Source organism: Uranotaenia lowii, chromosome 2, assembly GCF_029784155.1.
Source record: "Uranotaenia lowii strain MFRU-FL chromosome 2, ASM2978415v1, whole genome shotgun sequence".
Lineage (NCBI taxonomy): Eukaryota > Metazoa > Arthropoda > Insecta > Diptera > Culicidae > Uranotaenia > Uranotaenia lowii.
In genome coordinates this window covers 7,259,261-7,284,136 of record NC_073692.1, presented here as the reverse complement: position 1 = coordinate 7,284,136, position 24,876 = coordinate 7,259,261, and the positions used below count along the sequence as shown (strand labels likewise).

Genomic DNA, 24,876 nt, shown 5'->3' with positions numbered 1-24,876 from the left:
CTAAATTTTGTGTCAAATATCTGGCAAGCCCGGGTGAAACCGGAAAATTTTACAAGCTTATTTTATCATCACCATAACAATCTGGTTTAGTAAAACATTCTTTGAGAACGTTCTAGCGATGTTAATGTTTTCGATTGAAGAAAATATTCTTTAAGTGGCTTCCAAATGATGATGGCTCCAGTTTTGTCGCCGGAATCCTTGCAGAATCCCTTGAATGTAAAGCTTAAGAAAAAAGTCAAATTCCGGATAGAATAGCAAAGGACTATTGAGCGAAAAAAAACTGTTTCCATTAAAACAATGAATGAATGGACGAGTTAGATTAAAAAAAACTTGGAAGATTATCAAAAGTGGCTGTTGAAAATATAAAAAACTATCTTCTTATTTCGGATTTTACTCTAAACTACATACAACATTTTCGACTTTGCAATTCGCAGTATACAAAGATGGAAGTTTTCTTGAGAATTCGATTTTGTGAACAAATTTCATTTATCCATATTTTTTTACTTTCTATGAACTATTTTAGCAGAGGAAACATATATCTACATATTTATAAGAAAGAATGGTCATAAAAATTAGGGTTTTATGAGTTTCTATAATGTCCCGCCTTTTTCGAAGATGTCCCGATTTTTTCCTGTAATTATCTGGTATCCTTATTTCAATATGATTTTCGAATTTCGAACGTACCGTACCTTTAACTTTTTTTTATGAATCTGAGAGAACGTTCACTACAGATCTCCAAAACGGTAGTGAGAATTATAAAACTCTCTGCAGGGGGGATGGAATAAAAAATAAAGCAGAAAACTAATAAATTTTTAAAAAAAAAGCACGAAATCTTGTTTGCAAAAATAATCCATACTCTGTACATAGCACAAAATGGATCAAAATATAAATCTTCCAAAAACCGTTCAAAAATGTTGGCTCCTGCTGAAAAACTATTGAACCGATTTGAAAAAAATAAAGTTTTTATGAAATCGTCTTAATAGCTGGTATGTTTTTGTTAACCACCTGATTGTTCAATAAAAATAGTAGTTTTGAGCAAAGCCTGAAACAGCCGTAGGCTTAGGCTTTTTTTTATCTGGATCTGCATTTGTGGGTCAGTTGAAATGCCCAACTAAGCTAAAGGGCAGAATTCTGCTCCATTTTAACCATTTTTTAATCGTTCCACTATTCAAATAATGCCTTGGAGATATCTGGACCCAAGGTGGTCACTTTTATACCTAAGGACATGAATCCTCTCAATGTCCTGAAACTTTAAAACAACTGGGTTTTTTAAGCAAGCACTACTAAAACTTCTCGAGGGGCTCAATCCTGAGGAAGAAATTGATAAAAAGTGAATTTCTGTAAAGAAGAAGCTTTAGCAAAATGTGTATGAAATTTAATGAACAGTGTTGTGCCGAAAAGGTGGTTGTATGGGTATGGTAATTAAATGAAATGAAGTGAATAAGTCCAAATCTCTCTTATTTTCGTTGTCTGAAAATTTGAAAAGGTTCGGTCAATTAGTTTATTTTCCTCAGCGATTTTCCCGCAATGGAATTTAAGTCGGGACAGGCCTTAATCAATGCATTTTAGGGTGATACGCTTTGACCATAAATGAAAGAATTTTATGACTCAACTCCAAAACGTGATAAAAAAAAATTAAAAAATCCTACTACGTTTGATACCTATTGATTTAATATTTCGCCTATTAAAAATCATACGTTGGGAAGCACAAAGCAAAACCTTGGGTGGTTTCTGTTTCTTAGTCAAGTTAGCTTAAAAGGTAAAACAAATTTAAGCTTTTATGAAGGTTTCATAATTATAGGAATGTGGAATAAGAGAGTGTTTTTATATGCCCCTATCATGTTTGTGCCTCTATCCTAAAATAACAGGTAAAATGAATAAATATATAATTTTTAGCATTAAAACTTCGAATCTAGGCTCTTATTAAAAGCTGAAAACGAATTGAAAGTCTCAAGACAGTTTTTATCTTTAAACTTTAGCTTTGTCGTATGAAAGTTATCAGTTTAAGCATTTTCAAAACAGAAATTTGATCTAAAATATAAATAGGCAATACAGTGATAAAAAATATATTGATACAGTGATACAGTACAGATCCAGTAGATAAAAATAAAGTGTATTTAATACATTTTCTACTCGCTTCGGTAATATCCTTCTTTTTGATTAAAATTAAATTGCGTATCTGTTTCGAACGAAAAAATTAAAATTTAAAATCACATCTTTATGTCTTTTGAGTTGAAGAACTAGCTAAACTGTGCCTACTATTGGCAATTTAACGTGGTTTAACTAGTAACAACCCTTTTTTTATTCCTGAGAAATCTTTTCCAAAAGGAAAAACAAATCTGGTAACCCTCTGGGACCCCATCGCGGTCATTCAGTCAAAGAGCGGCAGATAGAGGCCACGACAGAGAGAGAACGCGCGACTTAAAACGCTTTTGCTGTTTATTTTAGAGCGTCACGAAATACCTTTATTCAAAACATCATTTTTCTTTCACGTAAAGGCGCGCAGCATATTTTGTTTTCAAATTGGAAGCCAGCCGGCAGCTGTGGAAGATTGCAGGAAGTGCACCCTGCCGCCGGACAGAGAAATTGAAAGACCAAAATACCTACCTACAAAAAAAAATCGCGCATATAAAAGAGTGCAATCTCCGCGAACCGATTAAACTCCCACCGGCCGAGGGGGCTTAAGTCTTCTTCAGCATCTGCATTTGAAAGTTTTGCGGCTTGTTCGACATGCAAAAGAATCTTTGTAGAGCTGCTACTTTTTGGTTTCATTTTTTTTTATTTAATCCATCCTCGCGCCAGGAGAATTCTCTGCGGAAATATCTTAATATAAAATATTCACCAATTGCCCTCGCGGATCGCCAATCAAGTGCAACTTTGCGAAATTCGATTGGCTCATACATTCATACACAATCTTGTATGCTACTAATGCTTCCTTCTTCTATATCGGCGAGGAAAATGCGTTCACAACCTACGTAACCGATGTTAGAAAAGTAATTTAGTTCAAAAGCTTTATCTATGAAGTCATAAATTATTCATGAAGTCAGCTCGACACCGAAGGCGATTCCCCAAGAATCGCACTGCATGTTGATTAGCGAATTGGTTTCAGTGGCCAGCTTGTAACGGAACGGCTTTCGGCGGTACCGAAACCCTGGTGTTATCGAATCGGAGCACAGCCCAATCGGTTTTACATGGCCGAACCAAGTGTTCCCGGTCAATTCCCGGCTGGCTGAAGGCCTGAAGGATACGCGCCTAAGTCTTACATCAAATATTATAATATCGGATGCCTGTTGATGGTGTTGTAGCCACCGGCCGGCCGGCCGGCACAGAAAGAACTGACCAGGCCAATCGGAATTGGGTGGATGCTGATGTATGTTTGTTGCCATGTTTTCTAAATCTCTACACATGATGGCGAACTAAAACATGCGCGCGCGGTGGCAAGCTAAAAAATAGAAGCAGAAAAAAAGTAAATCCAGTGATTAGTTCCATGCAAAATTGACCGGCACAACTCACCTCTCTTGTAGATAGGCCATCCGCACCAGACGCCAGGGGGACCATCCCCGAGACGTTGGCTGACTAATTAACCGTTTTGATTTGCATTTGCGCTTACCTACACTTGTTCCGAAAAGGTTCGGATTGCAATCAGCAGCTTCGACGAAAAACAGAGCATTCCGAATTGAGGGAATTAAACCACCCAGATTAAACCGTTGTTATCAGTTTCAATTAGGCATCGAAATGGGTACTTTGAATTACTAGCCGCAGATCTCTGGGGATTGTTACAAAATTCATAAAACCGAGAAAATTTAAAAAAAAAGTCAAAGTTTTCCTTTTGTGGGACTGTTTTAAAAACATCAAAGTGATGAAATGGTATGAAAATTTAAAAAAAAAACCATCGGAGTGATCAGAAGCGTACTTATAATTTCTACAGAAAAACGTACCTTTTCTTTTATTTATTAACCGTCATAACGTTTGTTTGAAGTTAAAGAAATTAAACACTTGGAAAAAAGAGCTCAAATTGTTTTTTTTTCTTGACACAATGTCATAGCCAGCAATTAGAAATGAATGATTACAGACCGTTATAATAACTGCCTTTAGATTCGCAATCCGATATTTAGCTATGAGGAATTTGGATATAAAATCTGAGAAGAAAATTTACGTAGGAAAAAGGAAGAAGGGATAAAAATGATCAAGAATGGCGTTACGTAATATTTTAACGCTCCGTAAGTATGTGTTAGCCAATATACATTTTGATGCCATTTTATAATCATTTCAATGAAATATTACTAAGTAAAGACAATGCAAACTCTGCAATCAGTTTTTCAAAATATCAACGAATATTTTTTTAAGTTTGTCCTATTATTTGACATTTCAACCATAAATCTATATTTATAAATATAAATATTTTTCTGTCTGTTTATTTGTTCCCTGAACACAGGACTGGAAAACAGAAAAAAAGAAAAAAAATGCGCTTAAATTAGGGTTGCCATCCGTCCCGCTTTTTTTAGAAAATGTCCCGCCGTCCCGTTTTTTTCTCGAAATGTCCCGCTTTTTTCAACTAAATTTTTAAATAAAAAAACAAGTTTCCCTACCTTGCATTTATTTTCATTTATCAAAACTGCACATCTCACAAATAAGATGTTTGCTTTTTCTTTGATTCCCTATTTCTTTGGAAATGATCTTTTAAAATTTTCTATGCAATTCCTATTGATTTCAATCTATCAAATAAAACATTGAATTTAAATTTGTAAGAAGAACTGGTTTTCAATTAAAAATATGTCATTTGTTATGCATTTTCCTTTGTCAACCTCCATTTGAGTATGTGATAGTGTCACATTGTGACACGCCATATGACTCATACTATTTTTCTATTTTTGAAACGGGTATATCATCAATGTTAATCAATGTATAAATCAATGTTAAAAAGCATTTTTTTCTATTCAAAATAACGTTTATGCAACTCAGTGTTGAAAATTGAACACTGGAATCAATATCGAAAAGTGCTACATTTCAGCACTGAATTCAGTGTCGACAAGCACACTCCACGACTTACTTGATCATAAATTTTTAGTTGTTGGCATGGTCGACCACATGTTGTTATTTGTTGAGATGTACTTCTTGTTGGTTAATAAATGAATTTTCAAGGAAACTTTGCGAATTTGCATAAGATTTTGTATGCAACTCGTTGCAAAACTCGATTTTCTAGCACTCGACGTAATTATCCGATTCGGCAACTCTCGTTTGATAAATTTACGACTCGTGCTGTAAAAAAGCACTTTTTGCAACTTGTTCCATAAATGACAATTTGCTGCACGGTGAAACTAATAGCTTTTCAGTTTTTAGAAAAAATATAAAAAAGATCTAATTTTGGGCAATGCTAGTGGTAGATTACTCAAAAATGATATCTACACTGATTTCGCACTAAAACGGAATCTGTAGAATGGTTCATTTGATTTTTATAATTTTGAAATCTTCTCAATCTTGAAACGAACCTTATGTGACTTTTACAGTGAAAAAAATGATGCCTCTGAATATAATAAAACACTTCACAAATCAGAAATTTCAAACTTGAGGAAATTTCATGCAAAATCAGTGAATACTTGTTTCAATCAATGTTGTTTAACGTCTTTAAGTTCGCACTTTTTTACCAACGGAAGGACATTGAAAAGCTTCGACTTTGTTCGATGTTTACGCCTGGATTTGAAAGCAAAGACGTTGTCTCGGAAAGCAGATGCTATCTGCTATATGCCTCCACTATCGATTCATACACAAGTAAAAAAACACCGCACTTTTAGAGTAGAAAATACATATTTACATTGATATGTTACATACATTTCAAGACAATTTGAAACAATTTTTAAAATGTCCCGCTTTTTTTGACTGTGTCCCACTTTTTTCTCTCAAAATGTCCCGCTTTTTTTGAAAATCATCTGGCAAGCCTAGCTTAAATGTCAAATTGATGTGACTCAATCACCAACCAGTGAGCAGATATCAAATTTTGTTTCATTTGAATGATCATTATTAAGTCTTTGAAAGAGATTTGCATTGGACAGGTTTACAAGTTTCACTAAACTAAGCATGCCTCATTAGACCGCTGCAATAAATGACTCCCCATGCTCCCATATGTTTTTTCTATGCGTTTTGGGTCACCAAGCATCAGTGTAAAATTTTAGATGATTTGGTTGATTCCTGAGTTAGCGCAACACATTTCAATTTTGTATGGAAATATGTATGGAAGGAGATATTTTAGTCATTGAATCATCAAGAAAATTCAAATATGCTTGAATTTACATTGGTCTTTGATTTTTGATTTTGACTATTCTTAAGCTTCATTTTTTGCTAGCATGATAAGCAGCTAAGAGTTTCATGGAAAAAGTTATAACTGTTTCAAAATAAAAAAATCTGAATCCATTGAAAAGTATTAAAAAATGACAGACTTTGTTTGTGAGAGCTTCTTATAATATCATGATATTGCCCCTACTCGCATAACAGTCCCATATGAATTTTTGTCATTTTTCATCTAACCTGACAGTTCGTCGTTTTGAACATTAGAGTTCAATATAAAACAATAAAAAAGAGACTTTATTCTAGAAATTACGAAAAAAAATATCAACTAGTGACTGTCCCATATGAAATATACCCGCATAACAGTCCCATATGTGAAATACCACGGATGTAGTTACCTTACTATGTTTCTTTCGGTGAAATGATCTTTGATTTATTGCTTTAAGACATTCAAACATGATTCAACTTACTTGATTTCTAATTATGCACACTACACAATAAATTTAACTAGAGTTTTTGAAGGCAGGCTAAAATAAAGTCTTCCTGTGAGGAAAACTATCAGAAACAAACAACTAAAAACTATGATAAGATTCAACTTACAATGTGAAATTGACGAACTACATTTACAAGTTCAGAAATGATCAAATTTAAGCCTTAGTAGGTAGCTTGGTGAGCAAACCATATTCTGTATGGGACCGTTATGCGAGTAGAATTGAAAAAGGATCCGAATATGCTCGCATAACAGCCCCATAACAAACAAAAATTGTGCTCCAGACCTTACCAGTTGCCAAATTTAGAAAATTTCAGGTTCTACAATTTATTATGACAATCTACAACACATTCCATTAAACGATTTTTGTTTATGCTGAAAGCTGCGGTCGTAATTTAAAAATGTACTCCAAAACAGAAAAGGCTGATTTTCTAGCTTGCTCGTTTTTGCATATGGGACTGTTATGAAAGAAGGAGCAGTATATGCATCAATAAATTCTCTGGTAATGCAAAGCAGTTATTCGAGATTTTTTTTTTCACATCCTACGGTTACATAGTTTTCAAATAAGCAGTCAAAAATGTTAAATAAAAAACCAATTTTGGAAAAAAAATTGTATAACATCGAACATCTTTTCTGGAGTACAAGCCTCTGGTTTGTTCACATGAGTACTTCATGAATCAAGAAATATTTATCATCCAAAGTTATATTATTTTCGAACTATCAGTACATCTCTGGCAATTTTTGATTGAAAAAATTTGTTTTTCCTTACAAATTTCCATACAAAATTAAAATTGGCAGCAAAAACAACTTTAAAAAGTTATGGGAGGTGGAAAAATTCAAAAATTTGATATTTCCATACAATGCATGCATAAATCTATAAAAGAAAACAGATTTTGTTTGGTTCCGGCATGAGTTTTTATCATAAACGATTACAACTATTTTCAAAAAGTATTCAGTTTTCTGTCGAAAAGAGGAAAAATATTGCAAAAATGCTGCTGCTGCATTTCAGGCAAAAGCTGACTTTGTATTGAATAATCATCGTGGAATCAAACTCCTCCGACTGAAAGGAGGGGGGAGCTCTCAAACAAAATTAACCTAAAATATGATAAAACTCAAACCATTTTCAAGCAATTTTCATCAGATTTTTTCACATACAAAATTTATCATGATAACATGGTATGACACCATCTTCAGAGATTCTGAAAGGTATAGATAGATTGTGTTGTTTAATTACAAAAAAAATGTGATGTTTTGTGATATATCGTAATAATCTAACCCTACTTACAATGAGTCGATGTGTCTTACTTTTGTAAAAGCGTAGGGGAGAATGAGGATACTTGATCCCTGGGGATACTTGATTCCTTAGCTATATCTCGAAACTGGAATGCCCTACAAAGATCAAATGTTCTAGAAAAATGTACCAAAATGAGAAAAATAACAATGCTTGTAGTTTAAAAATTTTAACAAAATAATTGTTTGAGTAATTGATAATATAATTTCACAAAATGTAACTTGAAGATCTTTTTCATCACTTTAAAATGTTCCTTACATGGGAAAATTATGAAAAAAATATTTGTTCCAATGTATCAATCGTTCGAGCGTAAAATGAACTTCATAATGCCATATTTTTGAAGCCATGGAAAACTCTCACCTTTTTTCAAAAAAAGTTTTCTAAAATGTTGATTATGGGTACAATTGATCCCCTAGAGTTGGGTACAATTGGTCCCCCTTCCAAACGGCATATTCTTCTTCTGAATTGATCGTTATGATTGCTGATTACGAAACTACTAATATTTATCCAAAAACTAATATTTATCAAACAATTGTCTGAAGAAAAGAGCAAAAATAATTAATTTTCTCTTAATTATAAAAAATAGCGCCTTTAAGTATGCAATGTTTTTAGCGTTGAGACAAAGTTCTAGAATTTTCTTCTTATGTCTGCTATAAATTGTGAAATGAGAACAAACATGACCAAAATAGTCAATTAACATCTATCTTGGGGTTTTGTTTGATTTTTATACAAGGATTAGGGCTTCCTGAATAAAAGATTAAGTCTCCTTCAATAGGGGATCAAGTCTCCCGTAACTTCAGAAAAATCGCAATTTTTTACTCCCACGAAAATGCTTCTAGTTCATCAACGGGTTCAAGTATCGTTCTAATTTTTGGAGCATAGAAACTTGAAGTTACAAGCTGTCAGAAAATGTCAAAGACAGCGAGTTGCTAAATTTCTCCAAAAAGATATGGTGAAAATAAGAAAAGGGGATCAAGTATCCCCACTCTCCCCTACTGTTTAAGATTCCGTTAAGGGGGTAGTAGTGTCTAACACTTTCAAAAAATCGATTTTTTATTTTTTTTTTATTTTCTTATAGTAAATCATTTCAAAAATGTTGTGTCAAATTTTCAAGTCAATCGAAGCAAAACCGTAGAAATTATAGGCCTTTATCTCCTCTTATAGGCCTTTATTCTTTCATCTAAGCAGAAACTTCAAACGCGGTTTTCTCGAAAGCACATTTTTAAAGTCCGTGGACATCGTTATTTGAAAGCTACTTCACCGATTCTTTTCACATTTGGAACATATTTTCTACATATAAAATACCAAACCCCAACGATTTTCTTTTTTTTTACTTTGGGGAGATTTTACAGATCAAAAATGGCGAATTTTTTCGTTAAAAATCGTAGTTTTTACTTCAAACAGCCACAAAAATTTCATAAATATTTTTTAAGTTAAATAAAATCGTTGGGGTCCAGAAAAACATCTATTAAAAATATTTTGCTCTGATTTTTTGACTTCAGATGATTCTGTGCTGAGATACAGTGTCCACTGTTTTCTAAAAGGCATCCTCGAAAGTGCTCCGTCACCGGCTTATTTTTCAATATTTTTCTACGAAAAAAAATACTAAATGTTCTTTTAACAATGCTTTGTATAATGCAAAAAATTTGAATACATTTGTTTGAACGATAGATCTAAAAAGAATTCGTGAAAATGGTGTTTTTTTATACCCGTTAGACCCTTCTTCCCCCTTAATGAATGAGTTTCACTGCAAATGGAGATTTTTATTTAGATCATCCATCAAACTAATAAAGGAATCTAGTATTTAAAATTTTTAAATTTGAAAATCTTACCAAAAATCGAGAAAACCCGTATTTTCTAGGTGGCATAACTCTGTGAAATATATCTTCTTCGGTTTCTCACGGAGTGTTATAGTTTTTAATATTTTTGACAGATGTCGCATTTGGTTTCTTGTAATTATGTTTGATAAGAATATCAAGAACTGAAGAAAATATGGAATTTTAGTTTTTAGTATCCGTTTGCTGATTGACAGTGTTAGGGGTAGTATTAACATATATGACACATTTCCAAAAAAAAATCAAGGTGTGTTTGTTGTGGCTTGAATCTAACACCCTTGTATCACTTAGATTGAATGGGTGACCTGTTTGATCTCTTTATCTTTCTCTTTGAGCTTTTTTGTTGGTGTCAAGTCGTTGAATATTTTTTCTGTTGTGGAAGTAATTTCAGTTGTGTTCTCTGTTATTTTTATTTTTGCCCATTTATATTTTTTTATTTTTGTTGTGATTTTATCTTTCTTCTGTTTTAGCATGTTCATGTTGCTTCTGTGCCCTGAGAGTCGTTGGTTTAGTTTATTTTTGGTTTGTCCAATATAAACAGAGGTGCAGGGTTCTAACGATATAACACAAAACATAACACATTTTCTATGATTAAACAACACAATTTGCACATTTTAGAATCCCTGAAGATGGTGTCATACGACACCGAAACGACGGGTATAGAATAAAACTCGTTTGTCATTAAAAGCTTGGATAGATTTACCGTAAAAAACAAACAGACGACCCCTCGATTAAAGCATCAACATAATGACCGCTCAAAAACCTTACACACACAAACTTCAACGATTTTTAGACCATTTTATTTATCTTTGAAAGGTGTAGCAAAGCGCATCGGGTCAGCTAGTTTTGAATAAAATCCTAATATTTCCAGTTATTTTATAATGTGAAGTTTGCAAAAGTTAGATCAGTGCACCCAATATTCAGCCTTTACTCCATTCATGAGTTTTCAATTTTTCAACGTTATTGGCATAAGATGTGAACGTTAGCGGCGATGATTCGATGTGAGATCGCATTAACTTCCCAGCGCAACCGGATTGCGTATGAACGAAGAAAACCAATTAAAAACCGACCAATGCAAAATCATATTTTGTCAGTCAACCAAAAACGCGACACAACTAATGTGTGTGGATAAAAGTCCAACTGGTCTTGTTGTTTAAAACCTTCAAAAACTGTTTCTATTCCGATTTCACCGGTTTTCACCACGGAATTTTTATCATGGTGAGGGAATTGGAATAAAAACAGTTCAAGGAGTGTTTAAACAACAATATCAGTTGGATTTTCATCTTTCAAACAATACCCATCGATTCCACCATGTTACAAAAATTTGTTTAGTCGCGTTGTCGAGTTATTGATGAAATAAGATTTTCCACCTTCATTTTCACTAGAATTATAAATGGGCCTTAAGGCGGCATTAGAAAAATTACAGAGAAAAAAATATTTCTTTGTTTCAAACCACTCCGGTAATCAATCTTCGGCCAAGCTGCCCGGTTTTGCGTGTGTATGTAAGCAGGTTGTATGAAAACAAAACAAAAAAATTTTACTGGCTCAGGTGGTCCACTGGAGCTGTCGGGCAAGATGAAGGAAGAAAATTGTTGTGAGTTCGATTCTTATCGACGGCATTTTTATTTTATTTTCTTGTATCTGAGATGAATTATCCAATAGGATGAAAATCCCATAAAATGTTTTTCTTGTTTCGCTTGAATGTTTGTATGTAGTTGTCCTGCATCACTTTGCCGTGTGCAAGAGTTTATAATTTATATACAAGTGACGTAGCTCTATCATATCATCTTTGGTACAATGCACATTTCAGCGCAATTTCGGCTCACAGTTTTCTGCAATTGGTATTGAAATTTTGAATGATGAATGACCGACCCCATAGAAGTTAAAATGTCAACGATCAGCAAAATTTTAAAATAAAGTGAAATTTTGCAATCTCTTCTGTGGGTGTAGTTATTGAGATGTAAGACGCTAGATCCGGGGACTTTGGGTCTAGATGAAGAACCCACTTTTGATGTTTAATTTTTAAAATTCAATCTAATTTTTTCCTCCATATGAAGATCTAAACCCTCCTCTTGAACTTACACAGTATAGCATTGTTGCTTTTGGAAAAATATCAGATATATATTTGAAGCTGAAATCATTTAACATTCTCTTTTTGTTTCAATTCAATTCTAATTCAAAATTCAATTGATATGAATAATGTTTTAGAAACTTTTCCCTATAACAATGTCAACATTGTAAACAAAGAGGATTTTTTTTAAAAAGTCACAAATTATAAAAAATCAATTGATACTCAAAACCTCAATTCTTCAGTTGCCTTCAGATTTAGACATAAGTTTAAAAATCCAAATCATAATGTTGATTTGGAACTTGTAGCCAACGTCAATCCATCAATTATTTTATTAATACTTCCAATTTTATATTTCCGAATCAAATAGTCCGTTAAAATTCTGATTTTCCTTTCCATTCACAGGTTTCAGCGACGGACATCGACGAGGGTTCCAACGGGCGGGTGCGTTTTTCGATAGCGGCCGGCGATGACAACCGCGACTTCACCATCAGCGAGGACAGTGGCGTAGTGCGGGTGGCCAAAAACCTCAACTACGAACGAAAATCGCACTACACCGTCACGGTCCGGGCGGAAGATTCGGCCAGCGATACCGAGAACGGCGAGGTTCGCTTCGATACGGCCAAACTTTCTATCACCATCACGGATATCAACGACAATCCGCCGACCTTTCTCGATTCGCCTTACCTGGCCTACGTCATGGAGAATGTGATACCCCCGAATGGCGGCTACGTTATTACCGTGAAGGCCTACGATGCCGATACGCCACCCTTCAACTCCCAGGTACGCTACTTCCTCAAGGAAGGCGATACGGACTATTTCAAAATCAACGCATCAACCGGAGAAATCTCGCTGCTACGGGCACTTGACCGCGAAATGCAGGCCGAATACATCCTGACACTAGTGGCCATGGACACCGGTAAGTAATTGCTGCACAACTCTTCTCTTACAACGACTTTTAAACTTTCGTGAGCGCTTCCTTCTGGCCTGGGATAATTTTGCTACTTATTCGTGCCAAAATAAGTGCGCTCATTGGGATAATTTTTTTTGCATATTCTGGCGGCAAAATTGTGGATACGACGACTTGGAGTTGGTCCTTCGTTTGTGGGGACAAAACACGAGAAGGCAGCTGGTGGGGGGCGCATTTAGCCGGTAGCGTTATGTTGTGGTGCGCAAAGTGGGCACCGAACGTATGTTCTGTCCTTCTCTGGCCCCTATCATGGTCCGAGGATAGATGGTTCCAGGGATGGGTTGGCCGGGACGGACAGGAAAAACCTAAAGCAAAAACAAACCGCCGCTAATGAACGTAAACACATTTGGCCTTCCAGTGATACACTTGAATGGGGAAGATCGACGGCCTCGGCACGATCGGTCGATTGTTCCCATTTTACGCCACCATCGCCCATAGCCTGACTGCCATTCCCCCCTTTGTCGTGATGTGCAAATGAACACAAGTTGTCGATACGGTTGTGAAGATGTGGGCCGCTCGTATGTACCCAGTGTGTGGCTTCCTCCGGGACCACGCATTCCAGATTCCTTCTATGAATTAATTCGACTCAATGTTTTTTATGAGTTAGCTTCCAAGCGCACCTTTTAAAATTGGAATAAGATCAAACAGTTAAAAACTGAATTGTGATCAATTAAGGAGAATTGTAATTCGAATTAATTGAAACTCATTTTTACCGGCTTAAATCCTTAAAATGATGACACTCTCATTTTTTTCTTTTTTTTTTTTGAACCTGTAAGTGAAATAATGACAATTTTGGAAATTCGTACGAAAATTAAAAAAAACGGTTGAATCTGTGAATATTTACAAAACTTTGTGATTTGTGACACTGATTCTGTGAAGAAAATTTTCTCAAAATTCTGTTCAAACAAATACAGACTTTCCAGGGGTGCAGTTTGAATTGATATCTTTTAATTAAGCTTTCAAGTTAACATCTTTCTTTTAAACCTTTTAGATGCTTAAAATTTTCTGCGAATTTGTAATGAAATTCTTCAGACAACGATGCAGCGTGAAGAAATTGATGTAAAGATTGCACTGTTTTTGTCAACAAACAGTAACTTTTTCATAAACAAATTATCATTTGTTATTAATGTCCATGTTAAATTTCAAGACAACTAAAATTTGCACAGTTGTTAATGGACCCTGATGATATTTTTTTTATTCTAATAGAACTAGTCAAATGATCATACTTGTACATCAATTTTGAACATTTTAAAACCATTAAAATATTCAAAAAAATCTAAAACATCAAAATTTAAAATTTTGAAATTTGAATTATTGTGTAGGTTAAACACTTAACAAATACCGAATTGTTTTCCAAATTAAAAGATTCCAGATAACATTTCAAGAACCATTTACAAATATATGTAAGGTACACCAGGGCAAGTGCAAACGATTTTCCTCATAGTTCAACCTTCACATCACAGAGAACAGACGTATAAGCTTGCCCACGAAACTTGTGTAAAAATTCCAACGCTCTTTTTGAACCAATTTTTGTTTTTTTGGCTGGGACACCAAATGTCTCCAAACACACTAAAGAGAACTGTCAAAACAAAACTAACAAAAAAAACAAAATTTAAGTTAGTTTTGAGTAGGTCGTATGAGCTACTTGGCATGTTGCAAGATATTCGCTGATAGAGTTTCGTAACACATTCCTCATATTGCATAAAAAATATATCCTAAAATTTATCCGCTATTGCTTTCAAACTTGCAAGAACTACTAAATTTCGAACTATGGGATGCAAATGTGATACGTGAATGAAACCCGCTCTGAGATGCCTAAAATCATTACTGCTGGGTGAGAATGATCGTCAAGAATGTCCTTATTTGACTGGACATAGCCGATGCTTCATGTGATTTCGATAACCGTTCAAGAAGTGCGGAAGTTTAATCCAAAATATGTCAGTTATTTTCTGCGGTAGTAGTGCTAGAATAAAATAGTAAAATTTTGCCAAGTTAAGTAACTCCAATTTCACTTATCAAGCAATAAATTGAAGCCGTTCTTTTTACTCTGATATTGGCCAATTTATTCATGAGCTCAAATACGATTACGCCGTTTCGAAAACTAAGCACTTTCAAGGTTGATTTTTAACTTTTGAATGGCGCACCAGATGGCACTGTTTCCAGTCGATGTTAAAGTATTTTTCTGATAATAGCTTTTAAATTTTTACACACTTTTTGGAAGATTTTACGTCTGTTCTCTATGCTTCACATGTCCTAGAAAGATATGTCTATCTTTAAAAATTATCAATAACGTTCGTTTCATCACTAAATTAGTTCTCAACCAAAAATGTTATTTCAAGATGGCGTTTGATTGCAAAATTCGACTTCTATTCGTTTAGCCCTTTCACTCAATACCTCTATTGTGGGCGTTTTATGCGAATTTCAGTGATTAACAAATTTTTAAAGTTCAGTTGAAGCTACCATCTACGATTACAGAATGGCGTCTTATTCGACTTCTTTCAGTTCAGGCCTCTCATCCAATACCCATATTGTGGGGGTTTCATGCGATTTTTAGTTATTTACAGCATTTTAAGGTTCAACGAAAGTCACCATCTTGGATTTTAAGATGGACTCTGATAGAGAAATTCGAATTAAAGTGATTAAAACTATTTTAATGTTTAGTGGAAGCCACCATCTTTGATTTCAAGATGGCGTCAGATAGCGAAATTTGTCTCCTACTAGTTGATCCCTTTCAACTAATATCCTTATTGTGGGAGTTTCTAGCGATTTCCATTGATTAATTTTTTTTTGTACTCATCGGAAGCCGCCATCTTGGATTTAAGATGACGTCGGAAAGGAAAAAATTCAACTTCTTCTAGCTTAGCCTATTCACACAGAGCCCATATAGTTACGGTTTAATGCGGTTTTTTGTCATTAACAAAATTTAAAGTTCAGCGAAAGCCGGATTTCAAGATGGCGTCTGATAGCGAAATTTGTCTTTTAGTTTAGCCCTCTATCCAATATATAGGGCTTTTGCTCAGTACATGTGTGTTAGAGAGCCGTTGGGCGAACAAACGTGAGAGCTGCTTGTAAAATGAATGCGGATCAAAAGGAAAATGTTTTGACCAAATCTTGTTAAAATTTTCAAATCACGGATAATTTTTAATAAGCCAGTGTTGTGTAAATTTATTTCTAGCTGTCAAGTTGGGTATCCTGTAAAAATGAAGATTTTGATATAAATTTGACTGTTATCAAGGGAAATTTTACAAATATTTTGAATTTTTTGTTGCCAAATTTCGCAACATGGGCACTAACTATCCACAAGGTTCATTTCAAGTGCCCTGAGGGAACATTTGATTTTTTTAAACCTTTATTCTGCTCGACTCCTCACTGACAATCAATGAAAAATCAAAAGAATAGTTCTATTTGAAGAAGATGATGAGAAACTAACTGACTGTTTCTTAGACACCAATCGCATAGATTTAAGAAAAAATCAACATTTCAGTTGAACTTCAGTGGAATTGTGAACAAAAATCTCTAATGTGTGCCCAACAGACCTCTTGTATGTATGTGTAGCAAAAGTCCTATAGAGTTGTTTTTGACATTTCTTACGCTCACTTGATGAACGTGTACAGATGAGTCGGGACAATTAACCTCAAAAACTCTCGGTACAAATTTCAAAACGTGGCAGCCAGTCAACGAACACGATCTTTTTTTAGGTTAATGTTCCCAAAATTGAAAAGTATTTGCAAAACTTCCTGAATTATGACACGAATACTACTAGCGCAAATAGGACTATTGTGGGAATTTCATGCGATTTTTAGTCTTTCACAGCATTTGAAAGTTCAGCATAATCCGCCATCTTGGATTTCTTTATGGCGTTGGAAAGCGAAATTTGACTTCTATTAGTTTAGTTATTTCTCTCAATATTCATATTGTGAAGGTTTCATTTTATTTCCAGTGAATAACAGTATTTCAAAGTTCAGCGGAAGCCGCCATCTTGGATTTCTAGATGGCGTCAGATAGTGAAATTCGACTTCTACTCTTTTAGCCTTTTCACCCAATTCCAATATTGCTGGGGTTTCATGCCATTTTAACCTTTCATTTCATGAATTTTTATTTTTCCTCAAAAATCGTTTTAAACAGTCGGAAATGATGTGTACATTAAGAAAAAAAATTAAAATAAATTACGATTTTTCACTTTTTCCATACATTAATTGCACAATATTAATGCAATACACAAATTTGTTACTTTATGAAACGAAGGGTTAAGTAATTTTCAACATTTTAAAGTTTAGCGGAAGCCGCCATCTTGGATTTTAAGATGGCGTCAGATAACGTTATTCGACTTCTACTGGTTGATCTCTTTCAACTAATACCATATTGTAAGGGTTTTATGCAATTTTAAAGTATTTTCAAGTTGAGTGGTAGCCGCCATATTGGAATTTAAGATAGCGACGGACAACGAAATTCGACTTATGCTCGTTTATCGCTTTCACCTAATAACCGTATTGTGAAGGTTTCATGCTATTTTCAGTAATTTACAGCTTTGAAAAGAATAGCGGAAGCCGCCATCTTGGATTAATGATGGCGTCAAGCAACAATTTTTTTTCCTATTATCTGGACCCTTTCACTCATTATCATATTGTAGGGATATTCATACCACATCCGGTAGTTTGAAGTTTTCAAAGATTTTTATATATAAATTTTTAATTTAACTCAAAACCAACACACATAACTCATCAAAAATGTGTAAAAATGGGAATTTAAATTCAAATATGTGCTATCTAACCTGAGCGTGTCCTGTTTTGACATCTTGATCGAGAACTGTCACTAAGTTTTATGGTGGTTTAATAATCAATCACTGAGTGCTTTTATAGAATATACAAAAGAATGCTTGGAGCAAACTTCTAAGTTTGTGTTTTACTATAGTTTAAACAGAGCTTTCATAACTCTATCAAAACATCTTTCGCTTCTAAGGAGATTAAACTTTAAATTGAATTTCGAAACTGATTTTCAGTTATGAACCTGAATTCGGAATTAAAATTTTGTTACTCAAATAAGTGTCAAATAACAACTAGGAAACAAAGTTTAAATTTTTAAAATAATCTTCAAAATCACGAGAAATCCACTAACCAAATGCAAAAAATAATGAAGACAATCAAACAGCAGCTTCTCCCTCAAACAGAATGACTAATCTTACCAATTGGCCTGCCACTTAAGCCACCCGCTCAGCATTACTTCTCCAACGTTTCTTGCGGTTCTCTAATTCAAGCAGATTGCTAAATGCTACTTTGTGCGAGGCCCCGAATGAAAAACCCCGGCTACCTAAATGATGTTTAATTAATACACGGTTAATAGTAATGACTTTTCACTTCGGCTACCCCCTTGTCGTCGTCAACACGTGCTTTTTCGGGACCCGGGGATCAGGAACATGTTCTTTCCGAAACTGGTGACTCCGGACATCTTGCACCAGCCAGTAGTGCATGTGTTTTGTGCTTTGCTCTGGTCTGGTCCAGTCGGCTGGCTGAGTAGGTGGCAGATGAGATGAGGTAGAAACAAAAACAAAACCAGAAAACGAGGATCCGTTTGGCGCGCTCTCGAACTGATTGGATGCACTTTTCTTCAGGAGTCCTCTTCAATGAGTGTTGCTTTACCTTTTGCGTCTCCTGCCGTGTCATCCGTCGGGAACCTAGAAAAGTGGGTACCTCGAACTTTGCGTGGTTTAGAGGTTTGAGAAAGGGGTGGCGAAAAAAATCACTGAATCATCCTAATTGAGGCTAGAGCCACTACACTTGTAGGGCACTGGCTGGTCATGGCGGTGTATTCAACACTCGGTTCATTTCTTCCACCACTTCGTTCGTTTCGAACCGTGAAAGCAAATTCCTACTAGCTTCTTCAAGTGCTCACTTCAGTTACATTCATTGCATTCCTTCGGCCTCAACTGCCTAATCGAGAAAGGAAAGTTGATTAGTTCCAGGGGGCTCTTCTAATTCACTCCGGCCGTCTGTCTGTACCAACGGCAAGTACCTACCTACTTGCCCGGTTCTGGCAGGGCCAGGTCGGCTCCTCGAACACTCGAGAATTGTGCTTTGAATGATGATGACGCCTCAGGAATGGAACTGAACTAACTCAGCCTCAGCCCGTTTGGTCTTAGAACGAAAACGGGAGAGCAACGAACAAAAAAACACACAACACCGAACTGCAAGAATGAAATGAATTGAAACCGGTTTTTTGTTCGTTCCGTTGATCAAAGCTGCAAGTTAAAAAGTTGCTTGAAAACATTACCTGTTGGAAGAAATTTTTGACAAAATATAAAATTGAAATTTTCACCTATGTATATATCTTTTAAAAAAAAAAAAAGATTGTAGAACTCATATTTTAAGTCTATGTGACATTCAAATTACAAAATACCCTAGTTCGAACTCTTCGTCCGTACCATTTGCTGAAAGAAGGAAATAAATCTCTGCTAGTGGATTACAAATAAATCTTCTACCGTATTAAATATTACACCTACCATCACCAGGTTGACAACAACAGCGTTGATCAGATGTCAACTTTATTGATATGGTGTTGCAGATTAAATCAGGCTGCCGTTTTGTTACTACACCTTGCACAGCTTTTGGAAAGCTGGAGAGACCACTCCACTCGATTCCAGGTTTGGTGCCGCCTGGTGTAAGGTGGAAGTGATTGAGTAAAACAGGACCGGCAGCAGCCCCGGCTATCAACAATGGCAGAGCAGCAAGATCAGCTCAAACGACTCAACGACGACGACGATGACGGAGACGATCGAATCGACCAAACAACCAGCATCCAGTTGTTCATTCGCGCGTATACATTCGTCAGGGGCAGTCTTTGACAGGTTCGACATCCAAATTACATACAATGGCGATGTCATCGTATCCAATTTCCTTCCTTCCTTCTCGATTTGGGCCGGGCCAATTGGCTGTCCGATCAGAGCTATCGGAAACGTAATGTAAGACTTTGCAGACTTCTGTTGGTGGTTCAGAGATCTGTGGAGCAGTTTCCAAATGTTGATGGTAGGATGCAAGTTGAGTTGCATCCGAAATAGAATCTAAAATATAAACTAGAGTAATGTGAAATTTTGGCAGATTGAAAACATGATAAGCGTACTATATCAGTTCAGAGAAACTACCGATAAGTATTAAAATTTAGTACCACTTTCTCGATATGATGGAAATGAGTTCACAATCGTTACCATTTCAACTGGAATCTTCATTTCAATGAAACTTTGAAATTGAAATACCTACTTACATCGTTAGTAGTTTTTGAAGTTTGATGGTGTTTCTATGGGGTTTAAAAACTTGAAAAATTGATAAAAAAAAGGAATAAATGCATAATGGTAAACAGCGAAGTGAGGCAGCATCCAAAAATATTTCTGAAGAAAACCTTAGGGACCATTTATTTTAGCAAAACTCAAAAAATAATCATTATGGTTCTTGTTAATATGTGTATACCAAGGTGGTGCAAACAGGGGAACGATAGACGTTTTAAACACGCCTCCCCCCTTGTAGGTTTTTTTTCCAAGTAAAATTTTCATATCAAAAAATGAATTTACTGTGATTACCGGAAATTTCTTGATCCTAAAAGGTGTCCAAAATAAGTCTAAACAAACATGTCAGAAAATTGGCTCGCCTCCGGCGGAATTTAGTCCTAAATCACTCTAGGCCAGGGATGAACAAATCGCGGCCCTCGAGTCTTGTTTGTGCGGACCGCTAATTGAATTTATTATACATTTTTTTTTACAATACATTGAAATTCATCTTTAAATACTGGTCTATACCAATAAAAAAAAATGTCAGTAACTTGATCAAATATGCACTTCACTTGTTTCCATCGCATCCATCCCAAAATCATTCAGATTGTTAATTTTTTCTAGAATTTATGCATTGATTGAAGGCATAGATGTGATTCATTGACAAAACATAATATATTAAAACGGATCGGGAGTGCAAACAAAATCGCAAGGCTACAGATGATCCGAAGTCCGATAGTGAGATCATATTTTTTTCATCTCAAGCAAAGATTAAATTTTATGATGCATGTACTCTCCAAATTTTTTTTTTCAATATTTCTTTATTTAATTAAATTCGGAAAACAGCTTATGCTGATAGCACTCAATACTGGAAAAATAAGAATAAATCCACAAACAATTGAAATGTTTTCGTTTTTTTTTTAATAAAGCTTGGCAAATATGCAATCCTCATTTTCATAGCAACAAGATTGTAAGCTGTAACTTTAAAAGAGTTGACAAAAATAGGGTGGCTTTACATAAATCTGATTTTTTAATTTTTTTTTTTAATCATTGATTTTTACCCACCTTGCTTAAAAATCTTTAAAAGTATGAATTTTTGTGTGATTGTGATTGTGAAAATTGCTCAACATGTAGCAAAAGAGTGATCTTTCACGCTACTTCAAATTAAAATACAAATTTTTTCGCTGTTTGTAGAATAAATCTGGTCTTCGAGAACAAAATTTTAATTGTAAAACAACGCGCACAGAAAAAAAGATTTTTAATTTCAAATACGATTCAACTTCCAAAGATGAGAAGATTGTGGTTGCCTAAAAATATGTTGTTCTCATTTTGAATTTTCGCTGTGATTTAGCTTCATGCGACTTTTAAATTGAAGTGATGAAGTGAGTACTATCAGTTCGAGCTAAAAAGTGTTTGTTTTTTCAAAAAAACTGTTCAAACTTTTTGACGAACCACTTCTCTAATAAAGGAGGAAACAAACGATGTTTCTGTTTGTAAGAATGATCATTCGTGATATAGTTCAATTCGATTAAAAAAAAATTAAATATTAAAAAATGATGAAGATTCAGTGATGTAGATACCAATTAAGTTTCGGCTGATATTATACTGCATACATCTTCTTTAAAAAAACGGTGTTGAATTTTTATTTTTCTTAAATACATAAATTCGTTTAATTTTCCCTTTTGCAGATATGTTTTGTCAAAAATGTGATGTTATGAAAAAATGACGTAAAACTCTGCTAACTATTAATAAAATTTATTTTGAGTGCCGCCCGCCAGAAAGATTTTAAATTCAAATGCTTCAAAAGGTTGCTTACCCTTGCTCTAGACCAGAGGTGAGCAACCCGCGAGACCCTTTTGTGCGGCCCGCGAAGCTTTTTTCATAAAAAGATGCCTTTACTTTTTTCTACAAAGGATTGTTGGGAAAATTTATATGACTTGATCAAATATCCACTTATCTGCATTTGCCTCACAATCAGTCAGATTGTTAACTTTTTTCTGACATTTCAAGCATTTATTATGTTACTAAATGACCCGGTGTGCTTTGCTACACCTTCCAGAAGTTATTGAAGTTTTCGGTACTTAGTTATTAACTTTTCATTTATTTGCACAAAATTTTAAAATTCAATTTCAAAATTGTTGAAATGTTTTTACTAAAAGAAAATGCAGTTTTTTTATTTTGAAATCTTTATTAATTTTTTTTTTAATCCGTGTTTTAATCCTTTTCATGACTCTGGATTTCTTTGCTTTATAAGTTTATAGCTTATGTCAAAATATTTTTTTGTATATGAAATCTTCGTTGTCCCTTTATAATGCAGAGGGTTTCAAACTATCAAAGAAACATTTTTTGTAACGAATTATCGTCACGGGACACTTATTTTACCTATTCGTTCCTATTCCTTAATCCCCAATGAAAGGGAGGGAAGTCTTATATCATCCGAAAAATACTTCTTGTATACAAATACAATCCCATGTCATATACGGCTCCATTTTCGATAAGTTCTCGAGTTATTCAAAAAATGGGTGACCCTCTCCCCACTTTATATCTCCCCTTTGGCAAGAGAAGGGTGTCTCAACCCATCGAAGAAACATTTCCCGTACACAAATATGCTCCAAACATACAAATTTGATTCCATTTTTTCGATAAGTTTTCGAATTATTAAAAAAAAGTGTATGAGAGACCCTCTTCCCACTTTTTATCGTTCCACTGAATGGAGGGAAAGGTTGCTAAACCACAGGAAAAAAACATTTCTTGTGCTCGGATACTCTCTCATGCGAAAATTGGTATATTTGCTTCATTAGTTGTCGAGTTATGCTATAAAATTTGTATCAAAGCCCATTTTCCTACCTATCCCCTACCTGGAAGGAGTGGATCGTTCCATTTGTAAGAAAAGTTCTTGGTTTATGCAAAACAATCGTATGTGAGCTCCCGTCCCAAGTAACAATTTTAGCTTTATTATGGTCAGCAAAGTTTCGTTTGGACTATCGCATCAATCTTCATAAAAAGCTAAAGCGCATTCTGTAACATCACCTGGACTCTAATAAAGCCAAAATCAGGCTATTTGGCCCTACCCTAGAAACGTCATCAAGACGTTTCATTGTTGGTCATCAATGTTGGTCACCAAAGCTTTTAAAAAGCTATTATTAAACATGTTAGAAATTTTTGTTTTTTTCGGTTCTGTCAGTTCTCGGAGTTTTATTTTTATTTTTTCCAGCAACCATAATGGTTGATGAATGATGATTGCATTATTCAGATATGATCTGGTAAAATTAATAGCTAAAAAAACCAATGTTTTAACCATATATTGAGCTTCTTTTCTACTGCCAGTCAAGATTTTAGGTAAAATGTTTATGAAATAGTATCTTAAAATAAATGCGCCTCGTCAAATCTGATGGTCAATCATGATGGAATTGATGGAAAAAGGCCTGAAAAAATATTTTCAAATGCTTGCATTGTGAATCCATCAACATGGCGTCATTTTGTGCCCTTCGATTTTGCAACCAACATGGCGTGAGTCAATTCATAGTTTTATTATGGTTTAATGATGACCCCAAAAAAAGCTACGATTTGACGTTTCTCTTGCAAGCCAACCAATTACACGCTAAGGTTGAGTTCCTCATTTCTGAGTTGTTAATCATTAGTACAGTAAATGAGGACAGACTTTTTGAATGAAAAGGGATTGGTTTTGAATGACCCGTGGAATAAATCATGAGTTGAAGTCAAATTTCGTTGTCTGACGCCATCTTGAAATCCAAGATGGCGGCTTCCGCTGAACTTTAAAATGGAGTAAATGACTTGAAATCGCATGAAACTCCAACAAAATGGGCATCGGGTGAAAGGGCTAAACGAGTAGAAGTTGAATTTCGCTATCAGACGCCATCTTGAAATCCAAGATGGCGGCATCCGCTCAACTTTTAATGCTTAATGCTGACAAAAAGTCGCATTAAACCACCACTATACGGGTATTGGGTGAAAGGGCTAAACTAGAAGTCGATTTTTTTTCTTTTCGACGCCATCTTGAAATCCAAGATGGCAGCTTCCACTGAATTTAAAATACGGTTAATCAATGAAAATCGCTTGAACACAACTTTTTTCACGTAATACTACATTAAAACTACTATTTTAAGACAATTTAGATCATTTTAAATCACTTTTATTATTTTTTTCATTATGTTTCTAATGCATTTAGCACTTTTCTTGTTTTGTTTATAGTATTTGTTTTTTTGCCATTTATGTAATTCTTTTATTCCTATCATGCTATTATGTTTAAATTGTATTGGTCTAATTCTAGCGAAAACTATAAGGTTATGTTGTTTCTGTAAACCGTCTGATTTAGGCACATGTGCCAAATTCGATGTTGCCAAAATCGAATGTTGTCAAAAAGAAAAAAGATATTTGACTTCTATCATTTAGCCTTAGCACCCAATACAATAAAATTGGGAATTTCATGCTATTTTCATTCATTTACAGTATTTTTAAGTTCAGCTGAAGCCACCATCTTGGATTTCAAGATAGCGTCAGAATGCAAAAATAAACTTTTTATACCTTATCCCAATTGACAAACACCCATATTTTGGAGGTTTCATGCGATATTCAATGATTTAGAGCATTTTTAAAGTTTATAGAAAGCTGCCATCTTGGATTTCAAGATGGCGTAAGATAGCAATATTCGACTTCTACTCGTT

General features: G+C 34.8%; 1 protein-coding gene across 10 annotated transcripts in view; it reads left to right on the top strand.

Moving 5' to 3' along the window:
• LOC129749972 (cadherin-related tumor suppressor) overlaps window positions 1–24,876 on the top strand; it is a 339,347-nt gene that overhangs the window by 269,060 nt on the left and 45,411 nt on the right. For all 10 annotated transcript variants that reach the window (XM_055745134.1, XM_055745129.1, XM_055745132.1 and 7 more), the window contains one exon: window positions 12,372–12,885. In XM_055745134.1, the coding sequence (XP_055601109.1) occupies window positions 12,372–12,885 (514 nt within the window). The remainder of the gene's footprint in view (window positions 1–12,371; window positions 12,886–24,876) is intronic.